This window comes from Equus caballus, chromosome 9, assembly GCF_041296265.1.
Source record: "Equus caballus isolate H_3958 breed thoroughbred chromosome 9, TB-T2T, whole genome shotgun sequence".
In the NCBI taxonomy this organism is placed as follows: domain Eukaryota; kingdom Metazoa; phylum Chordata; class Mammalia; order Perissodactyla; family Equidae; genus Equus; species Equus caballus.
In genome coordinates this window covers 78,654,031-78,679,512 of record NC_091692.1, presented here as the reverse complement: position 1 = coordinate 78,679,512, position 25,482 = coordinate 78,654,031, and the positions used below count along the sequence as shown (strand labels likewise).

The window sequence follows — 25,482 nt, the reverse complement described above, 5'->3', positions numbered from 1 at the left end:
CTCTTTTTGTTTGAGGAAGATTGGCCCTGAGCTAACATCTGTGCCAGTCTTCCTCTATTTTGTATGCGGGTTGCTGCCACAGCATGGCCACCAACAAGTACTGTAGGTCCACACCTGGAAACTCAACCTGGGCTGCTGAAGCAGAGCATATGGAACATACCACTAGGCCATAGGGCCGGCCCCAAGAAGTAGAATTTTTTAACTGGGCATGTTGTCACTCCTAATAATTTTGGAGCTCTTTCAGTAAAAAGAAGGAGAGAATAGATATTGGGTTGGCCGTCATTCCTATAATAGTACAACTGGATACAAGAAAAATCATGAAAATGGTACATCAATGACTAGAATTTGGAAAAACTACTGTTCAGGAATCAAATGTTCGGGGATCTAACATCAGGAAGAGATGATGAGGAGGAAATCCCTCAGCAGAGCCTATCAGAGCTTAGAGGTTTACTTGGGCAGACACACCTTTATTGAGGTCAGTTCATTTCAACAAACATTTATCATAGTGTCTGACTAAAGACATCGACACTGACTAAAGGTTTAAAAAATCAAGGGCTATGATCCAGTGTCAGAATGAGTCATGTGGGCTGGGGAATCCCAAAGCAGGCTGTGCGTCAGAGTCTCTGGAAGAAGTTGCCAAAGTAGAAATGTGTAGTCTCAATCCTAGATATCAGGATTCAGTGGATTTGGGCTTCAGGAATCTGTATTTTTCATGAGTACCCCAGTGATCCTGAGGCAGAGAATCCGAGGGGACCGGTCTGTGGAGATGGCTGGTGGAAAGGAGTGCTGTGTGGATTCTAATCATGGTGATGGTAATTGACACTTACTGCAGATATTCTCAAACAATAGCACGCACAAGACTTACCCAGGGCCCTCGCTATAAGTGCAGATTCCTGGTGCCATCCCCAGCACTTTTGAATAATTGGATCCTAGAGGGGGTAGACATCTGAATTCGCAACTAGCTGCCCAGCTGATTCTGAAGCAGGTGATCTGCAGACCAAATATGGAGAAATACTGATTTTTGAAACTTACCCTTTGCCACGCACTGTGCTATAAGCCATTTGTACACAGTATCCAATTCCATTCTGCTAATAGTTATATGGGAGAGGGACTTTTATTATCCATTTTACAGATGAGGAAACCAAAGTGTGGAGAAGATAAGTAGTTCGTTCAAGATCACACTGTAAGTAGCTGAGCTGACCTGCAGATTAGAACAGTCCGACAGCAAGATTTATGTTCTTAATACTAGATTGCCTCCTTGCTACTAGGAGGTCAGAGGAAAAAGAAAAAAAAAGGAATCTTCCAAGTTGGGGTAGGTTGAATGAAGGCATGTAAACAAAAGTAGGATAAGTAGACTTTGGAATTTGGTCCTTGGATGCACAAATTCTGAGATATCTCTAAAATGAATTCTTTTTTGCTTTTGTTTAGTTATAAAACTTTTATAACTCCAAGTGAAAGCAAATATGTTGATATTTCTTTCATATAGTAAATAGTGTTATGGTGTCTGACATTATTGAATAGCTGTTAGACCAGGACATGACTCTAGAAAATGCTGATGTATTGAGGCCAACACTCCCTGTATTTTCAAAGTCTCTTCCTTCAAAGAACAGTTGACTTTCTCCTTTGAAGGATGAAGAAAATGAGGAAATCGACAAGGAAACCCACAGACATACGCCGTGAAAACAAAACAGAGGATACTGATGCAGAGACTTTTTTATTTTTTAAGAACTTGCTCCCTTCGGATTTAGTGATAATGTCAACTGCCTTTCAAAAGATAACTTTTTTACAAAATTAGAATTTCTGCTGCCTATGAGCATCCCTTTAAAGGGCATGTTTGCTGGATGTTAGAGAAGTGAAGGCTGTAAGTCAGAGATAGCTTGTTTACCAAACAGGGACTGTAATTGAAATGGCCCTTTGGAGTTAATGAAAGTATAAAATAGCTTTCCCCACCAGACTGAGAGGAGTCTAATTTAATTATCTGTGAGTGTCACAGATTAGAAGCAGCCTTTCATCCATTTCTAGAAGCTGAGAATGGACAGCTCACACCTAGTGAAGGGAACGGGGAATGGGAGCCATGAGTGGGTGAAGAATGTCCATGGGAGAGGATGTAGATCGCAGGCCTCTGAGCTCTTTAAACAGCGTTGGTTAGATGCAGTTCACCGTGCTTACTGGGGGCCGACAACACCTACGTATGACTACATTTGTTCACATTTCAGCCAGAATCTATTGAACACCCCCTACATCCCAGGTATTATGTAGGTACCATGCATTCCTAGATAAAATGTGGAATCGCGAGTACATGAAGGACAAGCATCCCACACAAGATGAGAATTTCCAGAGGCTTATTTTTGAAAAGTTAGAAGGAATAATTAAGGGGGTAAGAATGGGTAGCATGTTAGGGGCAGAGGATCAGTATGGAGACCTTTGTCATTGGTGAGAGTATGCTTCAAGCGCTTTGAAAGTCTCTAAATCTTGAAGCCACTGTATAAAAATTTTCTCCAATAAACTTCAGTTTTCCAAGAAAGATCACTAACTAACATCTTTCTCCGTCCCTTTACTTGTATCACCTGCACTAGAAGTCCACATTTTTGGTATCCACTTTTCACATAGAGACAAAAGTGGGGTTCCTTTAGGAGAGCCACCAGCTAGGCCACTGCGAGTGAAACACACACGTATACACACACATATACACACACACACACACGAGTTTTGAGGCTGGAGGCTGCTTATAGCCTGTCCCTAAATAGTTAATACCCACTGTCATACCTCAGCCTTCAGTTAATTCAGGTCACACTTGCATTTCAGCACAATTTTGAGGAACGTGAGGGACACGTTGAAACCCTGTATGTTAGATCTGTGAATGCGTTTGCAGTGATTGTGTTTATGTGTGTTGTGTATTTCTCAACAGGTAAATGCTCACTATTTAATTGCAAACTGGCAGTCTGTGGGCCATGTCTTACTTGCGGGTGCATTTTCCTTGGAAGATTTGGCAATGCTGTGCCCACAATCCTTCCTGGTAATGGCAGACTAGTCCTTAAAAGAAGCTACCCAATTCATGGAATGTGGGTTGCTTTTTCTTATATCTGGTCTTCTGTAATCTCTGAATTTGTGACTCCTTGTCAAGAAGATTCTGTGGTTAGTATAGCAATTATAAAGTTGCTGAAAGCATGTGTTTTGTATCCAGTGTTTTCTAAGCCACAAGCTGGAGGGTCCAACTTCTTATTGTTTCAAATGTCTAGAAAAGTTTGTACAAAAGTTTGTAGAAAAGTAGTTACAAGTAGAAAAGTTTGTACAAAAGTTTGTAGAAAAGTAGTTACAAAAATCCAAATGCTATTTCATAATCTCCTGTATTCATTTGCTATACATTGCTAAGCATTTGATATATGATTGATTTAAAACTGCACAGCACGTTAAGCTGGATTTCACTATCTTAGAATTTGCAAACATATTTACTGGGATGAACACCACCAGCAAAGAACAGGGTTTGCTAAAATAAAAACATGCAAATTAAATTTATAGTATAATGGAATGCTTCACCTCCTTTAGAGAACAAACTGTGTTTCATTTACTCACCCTTCAACTGTGCAATGAAGAGTAAACATAAGTGACTAATTTTGTCCCAGCTATTCGTTATAAATAGAAATATCCCTTAGCGGAACAACACGCTAAGGGTTATGAGTCATTTACACCTTAGTCTTGAATTACTTTAATCAGATGTGAGACTTGGGGAATAAAGAGCTTTGGTTATTTGGAGGGGGAATTTGAACTAAAATCTGGACTAAACAGATGTCTGGCCTGAGTGAAACTCCATAGGCTAGGTGGTGGGAAAAAGGGGCAAAAAGGAAGGACCACAGGGAAGACATAGCCTGCTGCACAGTTGCACAGAGCTGGGCCCATGCACTTGAGCTGGCGGGAGACATTGCAGCTGAGTTCCCAGCTGTCTCCCCTTCGGCCTTTCCCTTAAACAATAGAAATGTATTGCCTCACAGTTCTGGAGGCCAGAAGCCCAAGGTTCGGGCATTGGCATGGTTGGTGCCTTCTGAAGGCTGTGAGGGAGAATCTGCTCCAAGCTTCTCTCCTAGCTTCTGGCGGCTTGCTGACAATCTTAGGCGTTCCATGGCTTGTAGATGCATTGCCCGGATCTCTGCCTTCATGTGCACATGGCCTTCTCCTTGTGCGTATGTCTGTGTCCAACTTTCCCCTTTTATGAGCATACCTGTCATATTGGATTCGAGTCCACCATATTCCAGTATGGCCTCATCTTAACTAATTACATCTGCAATGACCATAATTCCAATATGGTCACAACATTCTGAGGTACTAGAAGTTGAGACTTCCACATATGAATTTGGGGGAGGAAGAGATACAATATAACCCCTAACAATTATCCCAGGGAAGGCTCTCATTACAGGTTTACACCCCCAGCCTTATCCTCCCTTGATAAAGCGAATTCTTTTCTGTCATGTATATTTTTAAGCTATCAGATTTAAGTGACTCAGAATCTAATATATCATGTTCTTTCTAAACTCTTCTCTCCTAACTGCCCCTTCTAACCTACTACTATTTTTAAGAGCTCCAAACATATAGTAAATCCCAAACAATCCTGACCTTACTCAATTCTGATATTGTATAATTTAGGCAAGGCATGGAGTTGAAATTTTCCTTTGGATTTTTCTCCGAGAAGGTTGAGCTGAGCAAACAAGTAAACAAGATGAAAGGGAATGTTTACAGGTTTAAAAGAATAAACACTCTCTGTGAAGCCCGCTAAGAATTCATTTTCATACAAACAGCAGGTCTCCATTTCAAACAGCTGGTGTTTTGAAGTGGTCCAAAGGAAGTGGCCATGTCCTGGGGGGAAACCCAGGATGTTCCTAGTTGAGCCAAGGCACCAAGGGAGGCGACAAATAAATCTTTTGACTCTAAACAGAATGGTTGGTGAAAGAGCCTTCTAGGAGTCGAGACTCACTAATGATAAGGGACCGATAGCGTGGGCAGGTGTAGATCCTGAAAGTTGGGTGAGGGAGGTCAAAACAGTTAATGGTCATGGAGCCAGGGCTTCTCTGGAAGGAAGGAGAGACTAAGTTGTCCAGTAGTAAAAACTAGTGTAGGCAGAGAAGAAAGAAGGCAGAATTATTCAAAGTGGGCATGGCAAGAGGGACACACAGCAGAATCCAGTTTGAGGTCTAAGTTCATGGCCAGGATTTGTCCCAGAATGCTGAGTGGTGGGGGGTTCATGGTAGCATTTGGGTAATGTTACTACTCACCCCTTCTCCTTTCTGGGGTCCCCAACAGAGAGCTAGAGGGAATGATATACTAATGGGAAACAAGAAAAAAGGCACGTTTATTAATAGCTGAGCAAGTGCCCAATAAACCCTCATGCCAAACTCTGATAAATGTCGAATTATATAGAACATGGCCGAAGTGGTGCATCTTGCCTCCTGTGGCCTCTCTTGAAGCTAGGATGCTTGGGTATGGAAACGAGCCCATGATGTGGACCAAAATGGCCAGTCTAACCTGGGATCAGTCTAACGTGTGATCTCACCATGTAGGTGTAGGAATTCGGAGTGACTGGGTAGGGACACAATGCCTGCTACTAAAAGATGCCCAGTGACAGTTCCTAGGTCTCAACAAGTCGAGTAATAGCATCTCTTTCCCTGGAGAGGGAGTTAACTAGATTGAGGTGGGCAAAAGGGCAGAAAGGAGGGTGGGATGGCCCTGCTCCCTCCTGTCGTAGGGCATAGAGGGGGCTCCAACAAGGCTGTCATTCTGCTTTTCAAAAGGCAGAGAAGGACGTAAAGTGGAAAACCATTCCAAACTTAACAAGGCAGGCTCAGGTGGATGGATCTGGTTCTTCCAATTTCTTAGTCCAACTTGATTATGTTTAGCCTGAACTCACAGCAAAACAGAGATGCGGAGTGATCCAAGCAGAATCCAACAATCTTTTTAAAGCAAGAAGAGACCTTGGAATCACTCCCTGGAATGTGTGTTAGAATGTTGTCATTTTGAAGAAGTGTCTCATTAGCAGTAAGCAAATGAGGCAAAACAATCGAAAGGCCAGTTTCATGAGGTCAGAATGCTCTGTGTGGCAGCGTGGACTAGGCCTTCACGTGCCTTCTGCCTCCTCTTTCCACGAGGCCATATGAGGAGAGGAGATTTAAAACCCTGGCTGTACACTTATCTCCTTGGGTATGTGTGATCGGCCCTGAGGTTGGCTTCATTATGCAATTCAGGGACCAAGGACTTACTTTTAATAGAGCCATCAAAGCCCTCTGTTAGAGTATATTAGCACTTGGCCTTCTGCATACTCAGTAAATAAGATATCTTTCAAAAAATCTCCTCCATGTCTGCAAGGGTTCAAAAGGAAAAAAGAAAACTGGAAAATGGACTGAAAATGTAGTGGTTTCTGGCCATTTTCTTACAATTAATTTCTTGTCTCCATCCTATCCCCCAAAATTCAAAATTTGGGACCTCAGAATATGACCTGATTTGGCAATAGGGTTTTTGCAGATGTAATTAGTTGAGTTCATATTAGAATAGAAGGGGCTCTAAATCCAATGACGGGTGCGCTTACAAGGCCGTATGAAGACACACAGAAAGAAGTCCGTGTGACAACTGAAGCAGAGACTGGAGTGATGCAGGTTTAAGCCGTGGAACCAAGGAAGGCTGGTAGCTACCAGAAGCTAGAAAGAGGCAAGGAAGGATGCTCCCCTAGAGCCTTTACTGGGAGCCTGGTCCTGCCGACACCTGAGGGGCTTTATCTACAACCCAAGCCCCAAAGTCTCACCCTCCTAACTCGTGTGCTGACTCTGATGAGCGTTCCCATTATAAACCCGGAACTGGGGCTTTATTACATATGGCTTACAGAGGTCGAGAGCCAGGTTCAGAATTTGGCAGGAGGGAGTGGCCTTGAAATTGGGGACTGCTGCTGCTGGTTACTGGGAGAGTCGGCATATAAAAATGGTACCCTCTTGAAGTGTCCCACAGTCAGACCGTATTTTTCATTCCATGTTTTTCACTCTTTCTCGAACATTTTACATCCTCTTGACATCCGTCCAACAGCATGGATCACTCAATCTGCTCCCCGCTTTACGCCACTCTTCAATTCAACCTGTGATCCAGATGCCAAACAATGTGGGAATTGTGTGAGAGGAGAGAAATTAGTCCTGTGGAGCTGAGGCTCCCACACAACCCTGTTCTGCACCTGCATTTTCCAGCCTTCTTTCCCTCTCTCCTTGGCCTTCTCTTTCTTTCTATTCTCCTTTGCATCCAGGTGTAGATGTCCTGTCTGGCTCCCCATCGCTGCCTCTTGAGTGTTTCGGGGCCAGCTAGAAGAGAGTTGCGGGTTGAGCGGGACTCGCTTAGCACATCCCGGTGTTCCCTGTGACCTCATTTAAACTCCTGCTTCTTCTTCTCTCAGTAAAGTGGGGGTGATCTTTATCTGCCTCTCCGAGAGCTGGTGGAGGGATTAATTATATGTTTGTAAAGCATGTGGAATTTGATAACTGCCAATTAGTATTACCCTGGTATCTTGTTCTTTTTTCTAAATACCTAGCAACCTGAAGTGAAAAGACTTAAATTAAAAAGTTACTGAGATAACCACAATCTCCAAAACAAAAGTTGTGATTGACCTTCATCCTTGGGAACTTTTCCCTCTGCACTCAGTCGCTCCCCTTACAGCTAGACCGTCCTTCTTCAGCTGCATAGCTGGCAGAGTGTACTTGAGGCGGGGGATGGGGGTAGTTTAACATTTCCAGCATCTGCCATATGGGAAGTGCTTTTTATACAGTGTCTCGTTTAATTCTCATAAAATATGCATGGGAGGCCATTATCAGCATGTCACACATCAGTGAACAAGTGCTAGTAGCAGTTAAGTAATCTGTTCACATCCCTCAAGTGGCAAGATTTTGAAGAAGCAGCCAGATTTTGAAGACATTGCTGTTTGGCTCTGAAGACTATGAGCTCTTCCAGCTGCCCTCTGCTCAGGTTTTTTTCTATCAGTGCCGTCTAGTCAATTCTGATGCCTAGCAGCCCTGTGGACAGCAGAGTGGAACCCTGCCTAGGTCTTTTTGCGCCAAGCTCTCCCCTTCTGGCAGGATGTCAGACCGTGTCCCACTGCTATTCATAGGGTTTTCATGGTCAATTTTTTCAGAAGTGGGTGGCCAGGTCCTTCTTCCTGGTCTGTCTTGGTTTGGAAGCTCCACTGAAACCTGTCCACCATGGGTGACCCTGCTGGTATTTGACATACCAGTGGCATAGCTTGCAGCAACACGCAGCCACCACACAGTATGACAGCTGATAGATGGATGGTGTCGCTCCCTGAGAGAGAAACAAACCCAGGCGAGTTGGTGAGGAGCCCCAAATCTTAACCACTAGACCACCAGGGCTGGCTTTTGTGCTCAAGTACAAGGAGAAAAATAAGTATGTTGCGAAGAGTGAGTTGGCATGAGGGGAGAAAAAGAGACCCACAGGTTGTTTTATGCTCTATGAACAGAGTCCACTGAACAAACAGGGAGATTTAAAGCAAGAGTCCTAGTCACTGAAGCAGCTCCAGCCTAGTAGCAGTGAGTTTTAAAATGAAAAGATGATCCGATTTTGAAGTTGGAAAGGCTGTTAGCAATAATTTAGTTTCACCCCATCCTTTGACAGATGAGGACATTAGACCCATAAAGGCATGTGATTCATGCCCAAGTTCACTCAGATCTTTAATTTGATATTCACTTACTCTTACCTTAATACAGTAGTAAGAATAGCTAGTATTTTTAAGGTTTGCTTGCTTCCCGTATGCAAGACACATTCCTAAGCTCTCTATGTGTATTAATTCCTTTAATCCTTGCAACTCTGCCTAAGAGGCAACAGTATCATTATCTTCTTTGGAAAATACTTTAAAAAAAAGGCACCGAAAAGTTTTGGTAAAACTGTCTCTTTGAAAGGAATCTGCAGATTCTGGGTCTCTTAGAGGCACTGAGGTCAGCAGTTTTCAAACTGTAATGCAATGGTTTCTAGGAACCCCACTCAGGTGTGGGTGGTGGTAGGAAAAGACAGAAAGTCTGGGATCCCAACCAGCCTGTAACCTCATGCAAACCCTCTTTCAATTGTTTTACATTGTGTGCTATGATTTGTGATTTAATCTGATCAGAGGGTCCTATGAATTTTAAAAGTGTGAAAGCCACGAAACTATATGACTTACAAAACCTGTCTCAAATCAAGGATTCAATGACTCCATTTACCTCAATCCTTTTTTCTAAATTGAGATATAATTGACGTATGGCGCCGCATAAGTTGAAAGTGTACAGCGTATTGATTTCATACATTTTATAGCTACCTCCCTCAATTGTTACCAGTGACTTCTTTCCACTCTCTCTGAAATTCTTCTTGCCATTTTGTAAGCCTTTTCTCTCATGCTCTGCGGAAGCGACTATGGGGACAGGCTTCAGCTCGCCACAGTTGTGCTTTAGAATAATTTTAGAATTGAAGGTCTGTTTTCCCGTTTTCCTCCCTTCGCCTTCCTCGTTAGAAACAGGATCAGTTCTTGAGAAACTGCCTGCTCCAGTGCCCCATGGCAGGAAGCCGGGATCGAGACCGAATCCTGAGTCATCTGTTTCAGGCGTCACGTTCTAATAAAATGTGGATACGACCTCAGAGCTGTTGCATTAACATTGGAGAATCTTTGGGGGCTGGGAGATTTGGATTTGTAATGGAAGCTGTCACTCGAACAGCAGCACCAGTACGTGAGCCTGAAGAAAGGTGTTCTTGAAAGCCTTTGTGACGTGAAGCTACAGAACACAAAGTATGGTTTGAAAAATCTGCTCTTGCGCCAGCCCCAGTGGCCTAGTGGTTAAGTTCGGTGTGTTCCACTTCGGCAGCCTGGGTTCAGTTCCTGAGTGCAGACCTACACCACTCGTCTGTCAGTGGCCATGCTCTGGTGGCGGCTCACATACAAAAAAGAGGAAGATTGGCAATGGATGCTACGGGCAAATCTTACTCAGCAAAAAAAAAAACCCACTGTTTTTCAACATGAAATTTTTCTCCTTGGAAAGTTGGTTGTCTTCCTAAGCAGACTTCTACCTTCAAGCATTCATATAGTGTTAAAAGCAAGCTCTGCACACAGGAATGGTGGAAGTGCCCACTCTGAGTATTCTCACAGCAGAGTTAGCATATCCACACAGGAGTCTTTAATAAACCACAAAATGTGTCGGGGCTTTGGAATTCTTCATACTTATCTGTACCACTTGACATGTTGGGGGTGGAGTATGATTCCACCAGAGAAAGGTTTCATTTTACTGTTGGTATTTACTGTTGAGGTTTCTTTTGCACACTTAATATTGTTTTTGAAGAATGATGCTTAGTTGTGTTCACATTTAAATGACTGGTTCCAGTCAAAGTTAATGGAGCAGATCCGACTAGGTAAGTAAGATAGGCACTTTGGGAGGATCATTTTGTAGCTTCTCCAGGCCTAGTTAATGAGCTGGAAAAGTAATTTACTAGGTTTAATGTACAGACCGAAAACAATTTATTCCAACCCCCCCCCCCCAACACTTTATGCCTTGAGACCATAGCTTATTCACCTTCTAGGGTCTGGTACATTGCCTTCTCTAACAATCCATTTTGATCTCTTGAAGATACTCTTATTCTGTTGGAAAAAGTGATAGGCTAAAGCTAGATTTTTTTATGTACATAAAATGCATAGAGGAAGAAATATGCAATCATTTGCAGGAAGTCATTCACATTCTAGTATAAATGGCTTCACAGGGACTTTCTTCCTTCTAGAAAGGGAGTTTTTATTTGTAATTATTGGAAGTGGGGCATTAAAAAATAGAGCTGATCATTATACAATGAATTCTTCCTGTTAAAACTTTGGAGAGGATGGAAGGAGAATGTATTGAAATTGTCAGCATCAAATATATTCTTGGCTTGCATTATAATTTTTCCCAGGGAAAATCATCCCCTAGTCGTATTGTTGCCATTTCCAAAGAATACCTTTTTTGACAAGTTTAAAAATTGGTGAGTCTGCCGCAATTTTCCCACCTTAAGTTTCACTGAGGGCCTTACCATCTGCCGGGTACCATGTTAAGCATATTATATGCCCTGTCTCGTTTAATCTCCACTGTAGCATTATGAGGTACGTGCTACTTAACAAGCTCTAAATGATGCTTATGGTGCCCCATGCTAAGAATTTTAACTCAATTAATCTTTACAAAAATTATCTGATATAGGTATTGTTATTTCCCTATTTTACAGATACAAAAACTGAGATATAAAGAGGTTAACTGACTTGCCCAGGATCCCACAGCTAGTAAATTGTGGAACTGGGATTGAGCTCAGGCATTCTGTCTCCAGAGTCAGCACTCTTAACTGCTGTTGGATACGATGTTGTCCTTATCAGGGAGGACGTGGAAGCACAGAGAATAATAAGTTGCCCAAATTCACACAGGTAATAAATAATGGAGGAGAGACTCCGACTCAGGCAGTCTCTAAAACTATGTAACCTACAAAACACCACCCTTATACCATCCTGTACATCTTCTCTACTCTGATCACTTATTCCTAACGCCACACATACTTGCTTCTAACTTCAATACAGATTTCACTGTGGCACTTCAGAAAAGGTAATGATAAGAATAGAAAGAAAAGAAATTAGCTGTATCGTTTATTTAGCTACTGTCTAGTTTACTTTAATTCTGAATAGATTTTGGAGAGTCGCTCATTATGAGAGGGTTGAATCTTCATTGAATTAATTACCAATGTCAAAGGCAATCTTAACTTCGTCTAGAACAGTGCTTCTTAATCTTTAATGAGCATATGTATCACCTGAAGATCTCGTTAAAATGCAGATTCTGATTCAATAGGTCCAGGATGGTCCTGAGACTTTGCATCTCTAGCAAGCTCCCAGGTAGTGTGACGCTACTGGAACACGATCCGTGCTTTGAAGAACAAGGCTAGAGCATTGAGTTTTATGCTCCAAACTGAGCATAAAGACTCATCCTAGGGCCCAGAGTCTGGATTGGAAAGAGGGCATCTTCATAGATGGAAGACCATTTAGAGCATTTGGGAGGATCAGTCCTGGGTAGAGGGGGGTGGCTCATGAGATAAGATCTGAGCTACAGGGGCTGGCCCCGTGGCCGAGTGGTTAAGTTCGCGCGCTCCGCTGCAGGCGGCCCAGTGTTTCGTTAGTTCGAATCCTGGGCGCGGACATGGCACTGCTCATCAAACCACGCTGAGGCAGCGTCCCACATGCCACAACTAGAAGGACCCACAACGAAGAATACACAACTATGTACCGGAGGGCTTTGGGGAGAAAAAGGAAAAAATAAAATCTTTAAAAAAAAAAAAAAAAGATCTGAGCTACATAGATGCTCAGGATTGCAAGAGACCTTAAAGGTCACCTGGTCCAATCATCCAACTCATGTTTAAATCCTCTTGTATCCCTGCCAGGTCATCTCAGCCCTTGAGTTAAAGAATTATCTGCCATGAATGTTGGAACTAGACATTCAATAAAACAAGAGAATTCCAGGATGGTACCTGAATCACAGAAATAATCGAAGAGAGAAAGACTGGCGGAAGAGGCTGTGATGTGTCTCGTATCTGTCCGGACAGACATTTGCCTCCATAATACGTTCTCAGAGCCTTTGGGTATTTATTCAAAAGCTTTAAAACCTTACCATTTCATAATAGAAACAAAGACGCTCCACGAGGGAACCAGCCGGGAGTGCTTATTCCCCCAAGCGTCTGCATCCCACTGTGAAATAAAGATCTCAGTGCTGACTGGCAGATGAGAAACAGTGACAGATGTTTGGCAGCTGGGCTGCTTCTTGGCTATGCTCACTGTACATACCAGAGCCCTTGAGAAAACGTATTTTCAAGGATCAGGAATCATGTGACTATGATTGGTTTGTTTCCATTTTGACTTTGCAACCTGAACCAAGAGACCCTCCTGTTGTTGGGTCTGCCGATTGCAGGGGAAGCAGCTTCTCCTTTCCAGTCACGGTCTTCTCAGGCTGTTGTTTGACAGTCCTCTGCTTTCTGTTTCAGGTGCCCGGGGAGAGCGAGAAACAGTGGAAGCCAGCTCTGGTTGTCCTGACTGAGAAGGACCTTTTAATCTATGACAGCATGCCGCGGAGGAAGGAAGCCTGGTTCAGCCCAGTTCACTCCTACCCACTTCTTGCCACCAGGTAGCCATGGCCTTGTATTTGGGTAGGATGTGTTTGCAGTTTGAAATTATTGTAATCAATTACAATTATTTTAACACATTCTGTTACTACTTTCTGTTACAACAGTGGTTGAGAGCTCCTCAAGAGTATAGCCACACGTTTTTAGCCAGAGAGATTAATTATCATTTATGGCCAAACATGGGGCAACACAGAGACAAAGAATAAACTGCTTATTTCTCATGAAGGAAAGTGACATCCATGAGACAGTCCCAGCCTGGTCTTCTTCCCCGGTCTCCATCCCCTTCCTTTGAGATGAACTATACACATGTGTTTACAATCTTGAAGTTCAGGTAGAATCCTCAAGCAAGGGTCTTCACTTGGTGGCACAAAGAATGTCATGTGGGAATGTCTCACTGTGCTTTTTAAAACTCGCTCAGCACAAAAGACCCCATAACCAGGTCTTCCTCGGTTGTGTGATGCTTCCTGTGGACGTGGGGCTACCAGGGTCTGTCTGTTTCTTAGGACCTTTGGTGCACCTTTATTGTTCATGTGAAATATTATCTTACTGTGTCATATGCTTACCCCCTTCTTTGTAAAGCTGTATCCTGAGCACAAAAGGGAATCAAACCTGAAATTTGCCTTCAAGGAGCTGACAACTCCCAGACCTGGCTTCTGTTGCCAGTTCTTTCTGTGTGTGCTTTATGATAGTGGGCACAGTTTTCATTATTTCTGTGTCTCTGTTTCTTTACCCAGAAGCTAGGCATGCTAGTGTCATATTTGTGGCCTCCCTGGCATAGTGCCTGGCAATATTGGGTCCTTAAAGGTCCGTTGAATGAGTTAGTGAACAATGTGGGACAAACTCTGGAAGGAGTTTGGTTCAACAGACAGAGCATAGTGGACCGAGGTTTGGGGCTTCTGTTCTGAGTAAAAGATAGACAGAAGCAAGATGGGTTCTCCATTCTGGAGGGACTGAGGTGCCAACCAGCTTATAGTCAAGGCTCAGGTGCAGGGAAAGGAATGAGACCTAGGGGCCACCCGGTAGCGTAGTGGTTAAGTTTGCACACCCCACTTCAGTGGCCCAGGGTTTGCCGGTTTGAATCCTGGGCACAGACCTAAACACCACTCATTAAGCCATGCTGTGGCAGCATTTTACATTCAAAATTCAGGAAGATTGGTACAGATGTTAGCTCAGCAAAAATCTTACTCAAGCAAAAAGAGAAAGAGTGGCAACAGATGTTAGCTCAGGGCCAATCTTCCTCACCAAAAAAAAAGAGAGAGAATAAGACCTAGTAGCAGTGCAAGAGGCAATACAAAATTAAAATGGTAACAGTGAGTAGAATGGAAACTCACTAAAATCCCTCCTCCACTTATCAAGGCCGGCCAGGTGGCACAGTGGTTAAGTTCACACTCTCTGCTTCAGTGGCCCAGGGTTTGCCAGTTTGGATCCTGGGTGCAGATATACACACCGCTTATTAAGCCATGCTGTGGCAGGCATCCCGCATACAAAGTAAAGGAAGATGGGCACAGATGTTAGCTTTGGGCCAATCTTCCTCAGCAAAAAAAGAGGAGGATTGGTGGCAGATGTTAGCTCAGGGCTAATCTTCCTCAAAAAAGAAAATCCCTCCTCCACTTATGGTGGATTATGGAGAACAGCAATGGTGACCTGAAGATGGCAATTATTGGCCCCTGAAGTGAATAGAAGAAGCCTTCAGGCTTAAGAGGCTAGAAACCAGGCCTAGGTTACTTTAAAAAATAAATAAAATAAAATTTAATTTGGAGTCTCTACGTCTCAAACCTTTGGCAGGATAGCTATTAAAGTACTATTGATGTTTACAATAAAACTTCAATAATCAGAACCCAAACATCCTAAAATGTTCCTCTGAAGATTCAGGCTATGCCTTCGGATCCATTCAAATTCAGCCCCATCTCCATCACTTCCTGCAGAGTCCTCATCCATGGGCACTGATGTTCAGATTCTGAGACATTCCTACAACTGAAACCAAAGAAAGATTAGACCACATCACATTTCAGTTACTAAGAAGAGAAATTGGATTTATGCCTCTTGGAATGATTTCCAGGAACAAAAGTTTAAATAAGGTAGAGTTTCTAGGTAACTCTCAGGCAACGTAAAAATAAAACCCTAGAACAGTGCTTTCCCCTCACAGTTTCTGAGCATTCTGACTCATGGAGCCTGCTTTTTCATGCATGCGTATGTGCATTCATTCATTCAGGATTTTAAAAATTCATTTCCTCACTTGCACTAGCCACATTTCAGGTACTCAGCAGTTGTAGCCAGTGGCTACCATTTTGGACCGCACAGATCTAGAACACTTGCATCCTCAGAGAAAGTTCTGTTGGACAGCACCGCCCTAGAGCATAAATGACTACCTTAGAATTTGTCCCGATTTGGGCAAGTGACTGGATGTGCACACTCCCACAGCAGTCCGTCAAAAGCTCATGCTGGGGAGATCTCGTTAAGACGGTGGCGTAGGCAGACTCTGAACTCATCTCCTCCCACAAACACAACCAGGTTACAACTATTTTTGGAAAAATTACCCTGGATAGAAAACTGAAAACTAGATAAAAAGAACCCCCACAGCAATGGACAGTCCTGACTAAGGCAGAAGAGGCAGAAATTCCTTCCGGAGAGAAAAAAAGCCCCCTTCAGGAGCAGCAGGGAAGAACTACTAAAACACCCAGAGAAAAACAGTAACAAAATGGCAATAAACACATTTTTATCAATAGCTACATTAAATGTCAATGGACTAAATGCTCTAATCAAAAGGCATAGGGTGGCCAATTGGATAAAAAAACAAGACCTATATATATGCTGCATCCAAGAGACACACTTCAGACCTAAAGACACTCACAAACTGAAAGTGAAAGGATGGAAAGAGATATTCCATGCAAATGACAAAGAAAAGAGAGCAAGGATAGCAATACTTACATCAGACAAAATAGACTTTAAAACAAAAACTGTAAGAAGAGACAAAGAAGGGCACTACATAATGATAAAGAGAACAATTCAGCAAGAAGATAAAACACTTGTAAATATCTATGCACCCAATATAGGAGAACCTAAATATATAAAGCAATTATTAACAGACATAAAAGGAGAAATAGACAGTAACACAATAATAGTAGGGGGCTTTAACACTCCACTTACACCAATGGATAGATCATCCAAACAGAAGATCAATAAGGAAACACTGGCCTTAAATGACATATTTGACCAGATGGACCTAGTAGATATATACAGAACATTCCATCCCAAAACCACAGAATACAGCAAATATCATTCTCAACAGAGAAAAACTGAAAGCTATCCCTCTAACAACAGGGACCAGGCAAGGATACCCACTTTCACCACTCTTATTTAACATAGTATTGGAAGTCCTAGCCAGAGCAATCAGGCAAGAAAAAGAAATAAAAGGGATCCAAATTGGAAAAGAAGAAGTGAAACTGTCACTCTGTGCAGATGACATGATTTTATATCTAGAAAACCCTAAAGAATCTACTAAAAAAACTTTTAGAAATAATAAATGAATACAGTCAAGTCACAGGATACAAAATCAACATGCAAAAATCAGTTGCATTTCTATACACTAACAATGAAGTAACAGAAAGAGAAATTAAGAATACAATCACATTTACAATTGCAAAAAAAGAATAAAATACCTAGGAATAAACTTAACCAAAGAGGTGAAAGATCTGTACACCAAAAACTATAAAACATTGTTGAAAGAAATTGAGGAAGACACAAAGAAATGGAAAGATATTTGATGCTCTTGGATTGGAATAATTAACCTAGTTAAAATGTCCATACTTCCTAAAGCAATTTACAGATTCAATGCAATCCCTATCAAAGTTCCAACAACATTTTTCACAGAAATAGAACAAAGAATCCTAAAATTTATATGGAACAAGAAAAGACCCCAAATAGCCAAAGGATTCCCTGAGAAAAAAGAACAAAGCTGGAGGTATCACACTCCCTGATTTCAAAATATACTACAAAGCTATAGTAATCAAAACAGCATGGTACTGGCACAAAAACAGACACACAGATCAATGGAACAGAATCGAGAGCCAAGAAATAAATCCACACATTTATGGACAGCTGATATTCAACAAGGGAGCCAAGAGCATGCAATGGAGAAAGGAGAGTCTCTTTAATAAATGGTATTGGGAAAACTGGACAGCCACATGTAAAAGAATGAAAGTAGACCATTATCTTACACCATGCACAAAAACAACTCAAAATGGATTAAAGACTTGAATGTAAGACCCGAAACCATGAAACTTCTAGAAGAAAACATAGGCAATACGTTCTTTGACATTGGTCTTAGCAGTATATTTTGAAGTACCAAGTCTGACCTGGCAAGGGAAACAAAAGAAAACATGAACAAATAGGACTACATCAAACTAAAAAGCTTCTGCACAGCAAGGAAACCATCAACAAAATGAAAAGACAATGTAACAATTGGGAGAATATATTTGCAAACCATGTATTAGATAAGGGGTTAATATCCAAAATATACAAAGAATTCATACACCTCAACAACCCAATTAAAAAATGGGCAAAATATCTGAACAGAGATTTCTCCAAAGAAGATATACGGATGGCCAACAGGCATATGAAAAGATGCTCAACATCATTAGCTATCAGGGAAATTCAAATCAAAAATACAATGAGATACCACCTCACTCCCATCAGAATGGCTATAATTAACAAGACAGGAAACAACAAGTGTTGGAGAGGATGTGGAGAGAAGGGAACCCTCATACACTGCTGGTGGGAGTGCAAACTGGTGCAGCCACTATGGAAAGCAGTATGGAGTATCCTCAGAAAATTAAGACTAGATCTACCATGTGATCCAGCTATCCCACTGCTGGGTATTTATCCAAAGAGCTTGAAAATACAAATGCACAAAGATACATGCACCCCTATGTTCATTGCAGCATCATTCACAATAGCCAAGACTTGGAAGCAACCTAGGTGCCCATTAAGGGACAAATGGGTAAAGAAGATGTGGTATACATACACAATGGAATACGACTCAGCCATAAGAAATGATGAAATCTGGCCATTTGGGATAACATTTTGGGATAACCTTGAGAGTGTTATGCTAAGTGAAATAAGTCAGAGGGAGAAAGTCAAATACTATATGATCTCACTCATAAGGAGAAGAGAAAAACATAGCCACAGAGATTGGGTTTGTGGGTACCATAGGGGATGGGGGGGAGGGCAAAATGGGGAATTAGGCTCACATGTGTTGTGATGGACTATAATTAGTTTTTGGGTGGTGAACATGATGTAATCTACACAGAATTTGAAATATATTATGATGTACATCTGAAAGCTATATAACGTTATAATCCAATGTTACTGCAATAAAAAATTTAAAAAAGCTCACACTGCCTGGCCAGGTGTCATCCTGCAGGCCCTTCAGGGTGTCGGCATAAGCAGGGCACCACCAGCTCAGGGCATTCACCAGAGAAAGCCATGGATGTGAACCCTTAAAAGCAAAGTCCCCAGTAAGGGGCATGAGTGCGCAGACTCAGGAAATGGCATCTGAATAGGTTTGGGGGGGGGCACCGAAAGGATCTGTTACAGGCTCACAAGCCCCAGGGATGCCAGGTCTGGATTGTGAGCAAAGCTCACCAATAACCTAAAACCATAAGCCTGCATCTGATATGGACATAGAAAATGGAAACCGCTTCACTGCAAACTGTGCTCTTTTAGAACAGAAGATAGAGCGTGGAAAAATCAGTGTCTACAATCTAAACATAAAGGAGATGCAGCGGTGATAATTGACCTCCCAAATCACTGCCCCTTTCCCAAACGACCCAGCCTGACCACTGAACTGCAAAATAAAAATGTGTTATTGTATGTGTATGTTAGTTCTGTGAGCAAGAATAAAATTAGGCCCATAATCATGACCCTTATCTCCAGCCAGCAGCCTGTGAGGCAGAGTATGTCCGAGATGTTAAGATGCCACTGGCTTCTTGTTCTCACTTCATGCCCTTGAGCTAGTAGGTAACTTGCCACCTGCTCCGGAGCAGCAGCCTGGAAATGTAAGAGCTGGAGTCTCCATCTTGGATTTTCTCCCACTGAGACGGTGCTTAACCCCAGGCTGATCGCTCTACCTCCCTCTTTCAGAGGGCTCATCTGCTAAACGCGCTTGGTGGGATGCCCGAGTGTCCAAAGCCCAGGGGGAGCCATACTTTGGTGAAGTCGACTTGTAACTGACCCTTTGGCTTATGCATCAGCCAGTGTGGTTTGCATGCAGTGGTCATGGTCAGCTTCTCTCCATGACTCTGTGACTCTGTGGATGTGCCTAGAAAAAGACTTTTGGGATGCAAACAAACAACAACAAAAAATGACCCCTCCCTTCTCTGTGTGATGATGCTGGGGAGATGTAGCCCTCTGTGGCTGCAGGCTGGGCTTGTGAATGAGTTGCTGTGAAGGCAATTCATCCCAGCTGAAGACTGAAGTAATTCTATCCTCGCGGGTCAAGCCAGCTCTCTGAAGGGGGAGGCTGGGCTGAGGCTGTTTCTACCAGAAGTGGTAGAAATCAAAGGAAGACTCTGGATCCTTCCATTATAGAGGTTAGCCCACTACTTCCGTTGGCTGCTTCCCTAGCCACATATTTAAGTTTGAGTAACTCTTTCCTTTACTTCTCACATGTTCTATACAGTTGCTTGTGGCACTGTGTCCTTTGTACATGAGCATTTGGGCCCATAGCCTGTCTTGTAGTATTATTTGTCTTTGAGTGCATTTTTCTAAAGAAAAGTGGTCATATCTTTTTTAAATATCTTTTTTAAACCTTTTATAATTTATAAACAATATAATATATGAGGTATAATTTATAAACAATAGTGCACACAGATCTTAAATTTACAGCTTAATTTTTATGTATGGATATACAGCCATGTCTTCTAAAATTTTATTACAAAGTGTCTACTAAGTAATCATCCTGGGTGAGATTATCAAGAAGGCCATAGTAGTTCTATTTGCAAAGAGACCCAGGTGGTAATAAAGCAGTGGCTGACCTTTGTGGAGGGAGCATAGATCAAGGCCAAGTGTTTTAAATGAGTTCTATCCGAGTTTGCACAGCTTGCCCAATTTAAGGATCACCTGGTCACTTATTAAAGATTCTGGCCCTGAGAACTCTGTTCTGGAGATTCAGGCTCAGTAGGCCAGGGTTGGGAGTCAGGAGTATTTGCTTTTAACAAGCATCAGGCAAATGTAGTCCTCAGGGTTACCACATCCAACCCTTACAACCCTGTGAAGTTTATGTTTTATTCCTATTTCACAGATAAGTAAACTGAGGAACTAAGAGGTTAAGTAACTTATCCACAGTCGGACACCTAGTAAGAGAGAGACCTGAGATTCTGATTCTGCGTCCACCTTCTTACCCACTGTTCTCTGCAGCCTCCCTGGGTGTGTTCTTATTCCCTGGAGTTTTAGTGGCTCTCTGAATTTGCTCAGTGTATCACATAAATCTTTCCTTAGCTCTTCTGAAGACTTAATCATGCAATAAGTGGCCACCCAGATCACACAGCAGAGTGAGGACAGAGCTGTGGCTGCTATCAGAGACTTAAGAGTTTCGCCCCACAGCTTAGACCAAGGGTTCTGAAAGTGGGGTCCCCAGACCAGCAGCATGAGCACCACCTGGGAACTTGTTAGACATGCAAATTCTCTGCCCCCCTCCAGGCCAATTGAATCAGGAGCTCTGGAGGTGGGGCCAGCCCTTCTATGAGTGAACGATCTCTCCAGGGGTTTCTGATGCAGGCTACAGTTCGAGAACCACCAGTTTGGAAGACTATCATCTGCTGCCTCCCACACTCCCATGGTTCGTGATAGGAGAGAAACTCCACAGCAAGGACTTGGTTCTTTCTTCTCTGTGGTTCTACGGAACACTTTTGCCTCAAGCTATGGTGAACACCAATGAATTAGTTCAAAGGCTGTCCTGGATCCAGATGCTCACAGAGTCATCAACGGCTACTAAAATGTGCTGTATGGCTACCTTGCTTCTTCACTTCATGTGTCATGTCAATGTGAAGTCATTTTAATGACTGCATAGCGTTCCGTAGCATGGATGCTCCAGTGCACAGGTTCTGGAAACTTATAACATGGCTCCAAATCCCAGCTACTCACCAGCTTTGGAATCTTAGGCAAACTTTGTAATCTCTTTTTGCTTCATGTCTCTCATCTGTAACAGTGGATAATACCTGTACTTCCCAGAGAGGTTTGTCATAAGGATTACATTAGACAATGTACAGTGCATAGGATAGTGCTAGAGGCATGGTAAGTGCTAAATACATTTAGTTATTATTCCTCTTAGTTTTTAACCCTTTCTTTATTTTTGAATTTGTAACTGCATTGGCCATATTTTTAAAACAACTCTCTCACACTGGAACTGTGACCAACCAAACTCCATAGGTAATCGTCATAGCACCTTCTAAGAAATCTTTTAAAATCCAACTTGTTAGTAAAAAAGAAAAATAGAAAAATAAGCAGACAGAAAGTCTCAAAAAGCATCTCCTTAAAAAAAAATACAACTTTATTTACTGGTAGAGAGGAAAGATCACAGTGTTGGATTTCACAGACTGGGGTTCACACTCCAGTTTGCCCAGTCAAGCCCCAGTTTACAGGCTGTGTGACTTTGAACAGATCACTGCTGTCTGATCTTCAGTTTCGTCATCTGAAAACTAGGATCATGCCATCTACTACCGACAGATCATGAAAATTCAAATATGAGGACAATGTTAGGCAGCTTGGGCTGCCATAACAAAATACCGTAAACTAGGTGGCTTAAGCAATAGAGAATTATTCTCTCACAGTTCTGGAGGCTGGAAGTCCAAGACCAGGGTGCCAGCACGGCCAGTTTCTGGTAAGGGCTCTCTTCTTGGTATGTAGGTGGCCACCATCTTGCTTTGTGCTCACATGCCTTCTTTGTGCGCATGCAAGGAGAGAGTGAGAAGGAGAGCTCCATGTCTCTTTTTATAGAGACTAATCCCATCAGAGCAGGGTCACACCCTCATGACCTCATTTAACCTTAATGACTTTCTTATTGGCCCTGTCTCTAAATATAGTCAAATTGTGGGTTAAGATTTCCACATAGGAATTGACCGAGTGGGAGCGGGGCAGCGTTGAATCCATAGCAATGATATAAATACAGCGTTATTTAGCATAATGTCACATAGCAGGACTGGGCAGTTGTCAGTCTCCTTCCTTTCGCCTTACCAGTGCTGGGAAGCATTGTTCAGAATGTCACACAGTCTTTTTTTTTTCCCCCTTGCACAAGAAGAACTGGCTGAGACCATAGCCAGTAGGAAACTGGGTTCTTCTAAAATCAAGTTGCTCCCTCAGAGACTTCATAATTGATTTGTTTATTTATTTAGGTTTTTTTTTTTAGGCCCAGGCACATCTAATTTATATTTTTCTGGAAGTTGTAAATATGATTGTGTTTCATAGCAGTGGCACCAGAAATGCTCACAACATGTTCTTGGTGTCAACTGCCATGCAGAGAAGTTTATGAGCAGTCACCTCTCCCACTGACGAACTTCAACGGCGCCTCTGTGCGTCGATGGTGCAATTTATAGTGGTGCGCTCAGGAAGTCTGCAAACATGTTGTAACTTCAGCTATTCTCATTCCTCAGCTTTTTATGAGTCCTTGGGAAAACATTTTTTGCTTAGCCAAAGCTTATTTGATGTGGCTGAACATTAAAAAAGAAAAAAGGTACTCTTGCCCATATGGAGTAAGTGTGTTGGTTTTTTGTCAGTGTCGTCATAATTGGCGAATGAGATAGGCCTACATAGAGCCAAGATTAAGGTCGCAATATTTCTGGAATTCTAGAGGAGGTTTAACCCAGAAATTCTGCACACCCAGCCCCAGTGGTTGGCGAAAGTTCGGAAGCACAGAGCTTGTAAAAAGAGTGACGCTGCTCTGAGCCCAGTTCTCTGACCTGTGGGCCTGAGAAGGGTTAGGAGTAGCTGAAAAAGAGGAACTGACGAACATGCACTTCTCTCCTTTGATACCACTTGGGAGGCAAAGATACTGAATGTTTCCACTAAACATGTTGGGTCAACTTTGGTGCTTAAAGGACTAACCTGTTTCTAAGTGTTAAAAGTAGTGGCTGCCTCAGGCCAGCCTCAGGAATTTTAGGAATGCTTTCCACGGGGAAAGTTTGGCCAATTGCATGTGTCAAACATTACATTACAATCAGCCTGTGGTTTTCACACTGAGCCTGGGAGGCCTCCTCACTCTTAGGGAATGTGGGCATCTTCCAAGGGCGTTCCCTAGGGTAGTGTAAAAGGATCTACACACCCAAGGATCTACACACTGTCAAACTGAAAAGTGTGGGGTTTGCCTACACACTCCTCCATCTCATTTGTTCCCATATACATAGTGCTCACACTAGTGGCCTGCCTCTACCCTCCCTCTTATCAATCCGGGAGCTCCTTCAAATTGGTGGGTGGGAGATTAGCAGAGTAAGGAAATCCATGGACTTTAGAATCACACAAACTAGAATTTAAATCCTGAGACCTCTACTTGCAATGTGATCTTGGGCAAAATATCAATCTCTCTGAATCCAGGTCTCCTCACCTCTGTGAAGGGACCAATTGTATCTTCTGCTTCATACAGTGTTGATAGGACCAATTGCAACAGTATGTGTGAATGTTTAGCCTATGACTGAGACACAGTAAGTAGTTGATAAATGTTGGCAATTGTTAAGGTTGGAGAAAATAATTGAAATTAATGTATGAATAACTGATAAGTTATCAGACATATTTGATCCTACCTGTAATACTGCATTTATCAGGGACTTGTAGTGTCTTAAATCAAAGTCATTGAGATATAAGGAGTGTGCTAATGAAGAGTCGTTGGTTGGTTTGTGGGGAGAGGGAAGCGTGAGATGGAAATGGGGAGACTGGAACCCCTCAACTCACACCACGAAGCTGGTTCTGAATGCTACATGTAACAACCCCTCAGGTAGGTGGCCTACTGATGGCTTCCTCCTTAGGGGAGGAGTGTTCAGTTTAATTTAAGAAACTTTTAATAGGCTTCTGTTAGGGGCCAACACCGTACTAGGGGCTAATGGTAGGGGGAAAAAAAGTGCACAATGTGAGAGATAAAAGCCAAGGGTTATCAGAGCTAATTGTTCAGGTTATTGACTCATGGTTTCATTTCCCCAGGAAAATAGGAGTAATTTTAATTGTCATTACAGTACATGGAGAAGTTCTTGACTAATTTTAATTGTCAATACCTTACATGGAGAAGTTTTTATAATACATATTTTATACACGTTGTGATACACATTGAACTAATTAAAACATAGATGGGATGAGGGAATATGTAAGAGACAAGCAGAAAACTCAAAGAATATATTTAAAAACTAGAGTTCTGGGGGTGGCCCAGTGGCGCAGTGGTTAAGTGCGCACATTCCGCTTCGGCGACCCAGGGCTCACTGGTCCAGATCCCGGGTGTGGACATGGTACCACTTGGCAAGCCATGCTGTGGTAGGCGTCCCACATATAAAGTAGAGGAAGATGGGCATGGATATTAGCTCAGGGCCAGTCTTCCTCAGCACAAAGATGAGTATTGGCAGCAGTTAGCTCAGGGCTAATCTTCTTCAAAAAAAACCATAAAATAAAAATTAGAGTTCTAAGATTGCTAAACAAGAAAAAGACAGTTAATTCACCAGGAAAAATTTCCCCATACATGGAGCTATCATGAGGTGAGACTACGGATGTAGGTTGTGAGTCTTTTTCATCTCTGAAGAAGGAAAGTGCACAGATGCGTCACACCCATGGGTGACCTGAATCATTCATTATACTTTCTCACTTTAATTTCCTTCCTACCTGTAGTTGATGAGCTGGAGTTTGCCCCTTCTCCTGGTAGGATGGAAAGAGTATAGACTCTGTATCCATATGGACCTGGATTCAAATTCTGGATGCTCACTGTGTGATCCCGGGCAGCTACTTTACCACACAGCACCATGAATTCCTTGTTTGTAAAGTGGAGCTCGTAACACCACTTTCAAAGAGTCTTTGTGGAGACTAAATTAGATAGTGTATCAGTGTAACCTTTCACATAGTAGGCATCTACTTTCTTCCCTCCATATTACTGCTGCCGGCTGCTGTGAAAGGTCATGAGGGCATGGAGAAGGTATGGAGGACAATCGCTAGTCTCTGGAAATCCACCCAGATAATACCACAGAATTGTCAAGAATTGGCTCCTATCTGTTTTGCTGCTCATTCTCTTATATTAAATTGTTCTTTGCTTATAGTCAGTATCCCTCAATAATGTCAGCTTTCCAAGAGGTG

The 25,482-nt window shown here is 42.5% G+C and overlaps 1 protein-coding gene across 3 annotated transcripts in view; it reads left to right on the top strand.

The window, feature by feature from the left end:
• The window catches only part of SNTB1 (syntrophin beta 1), a 228,302-nt gene that overhangs the window by 179,640 nt on the left and 23,180 nt on the right, over positions 1 to 25,482 (top strand). For all 3 annotated transcript variants that reach the window (XM_005613396.4, XM_023648905.2, XM_070221779.1), the window contains one exon: positions 13,030 to 13,169. In XM_005613396.4, coding sequence (XP_005613453.4) covers positions 13,030 to 13,169 — 140 coding nt within the window. The remainder of the gene's footprint in view (positions 1 to 13,029; positions 13,170 to 25,482) is intronic.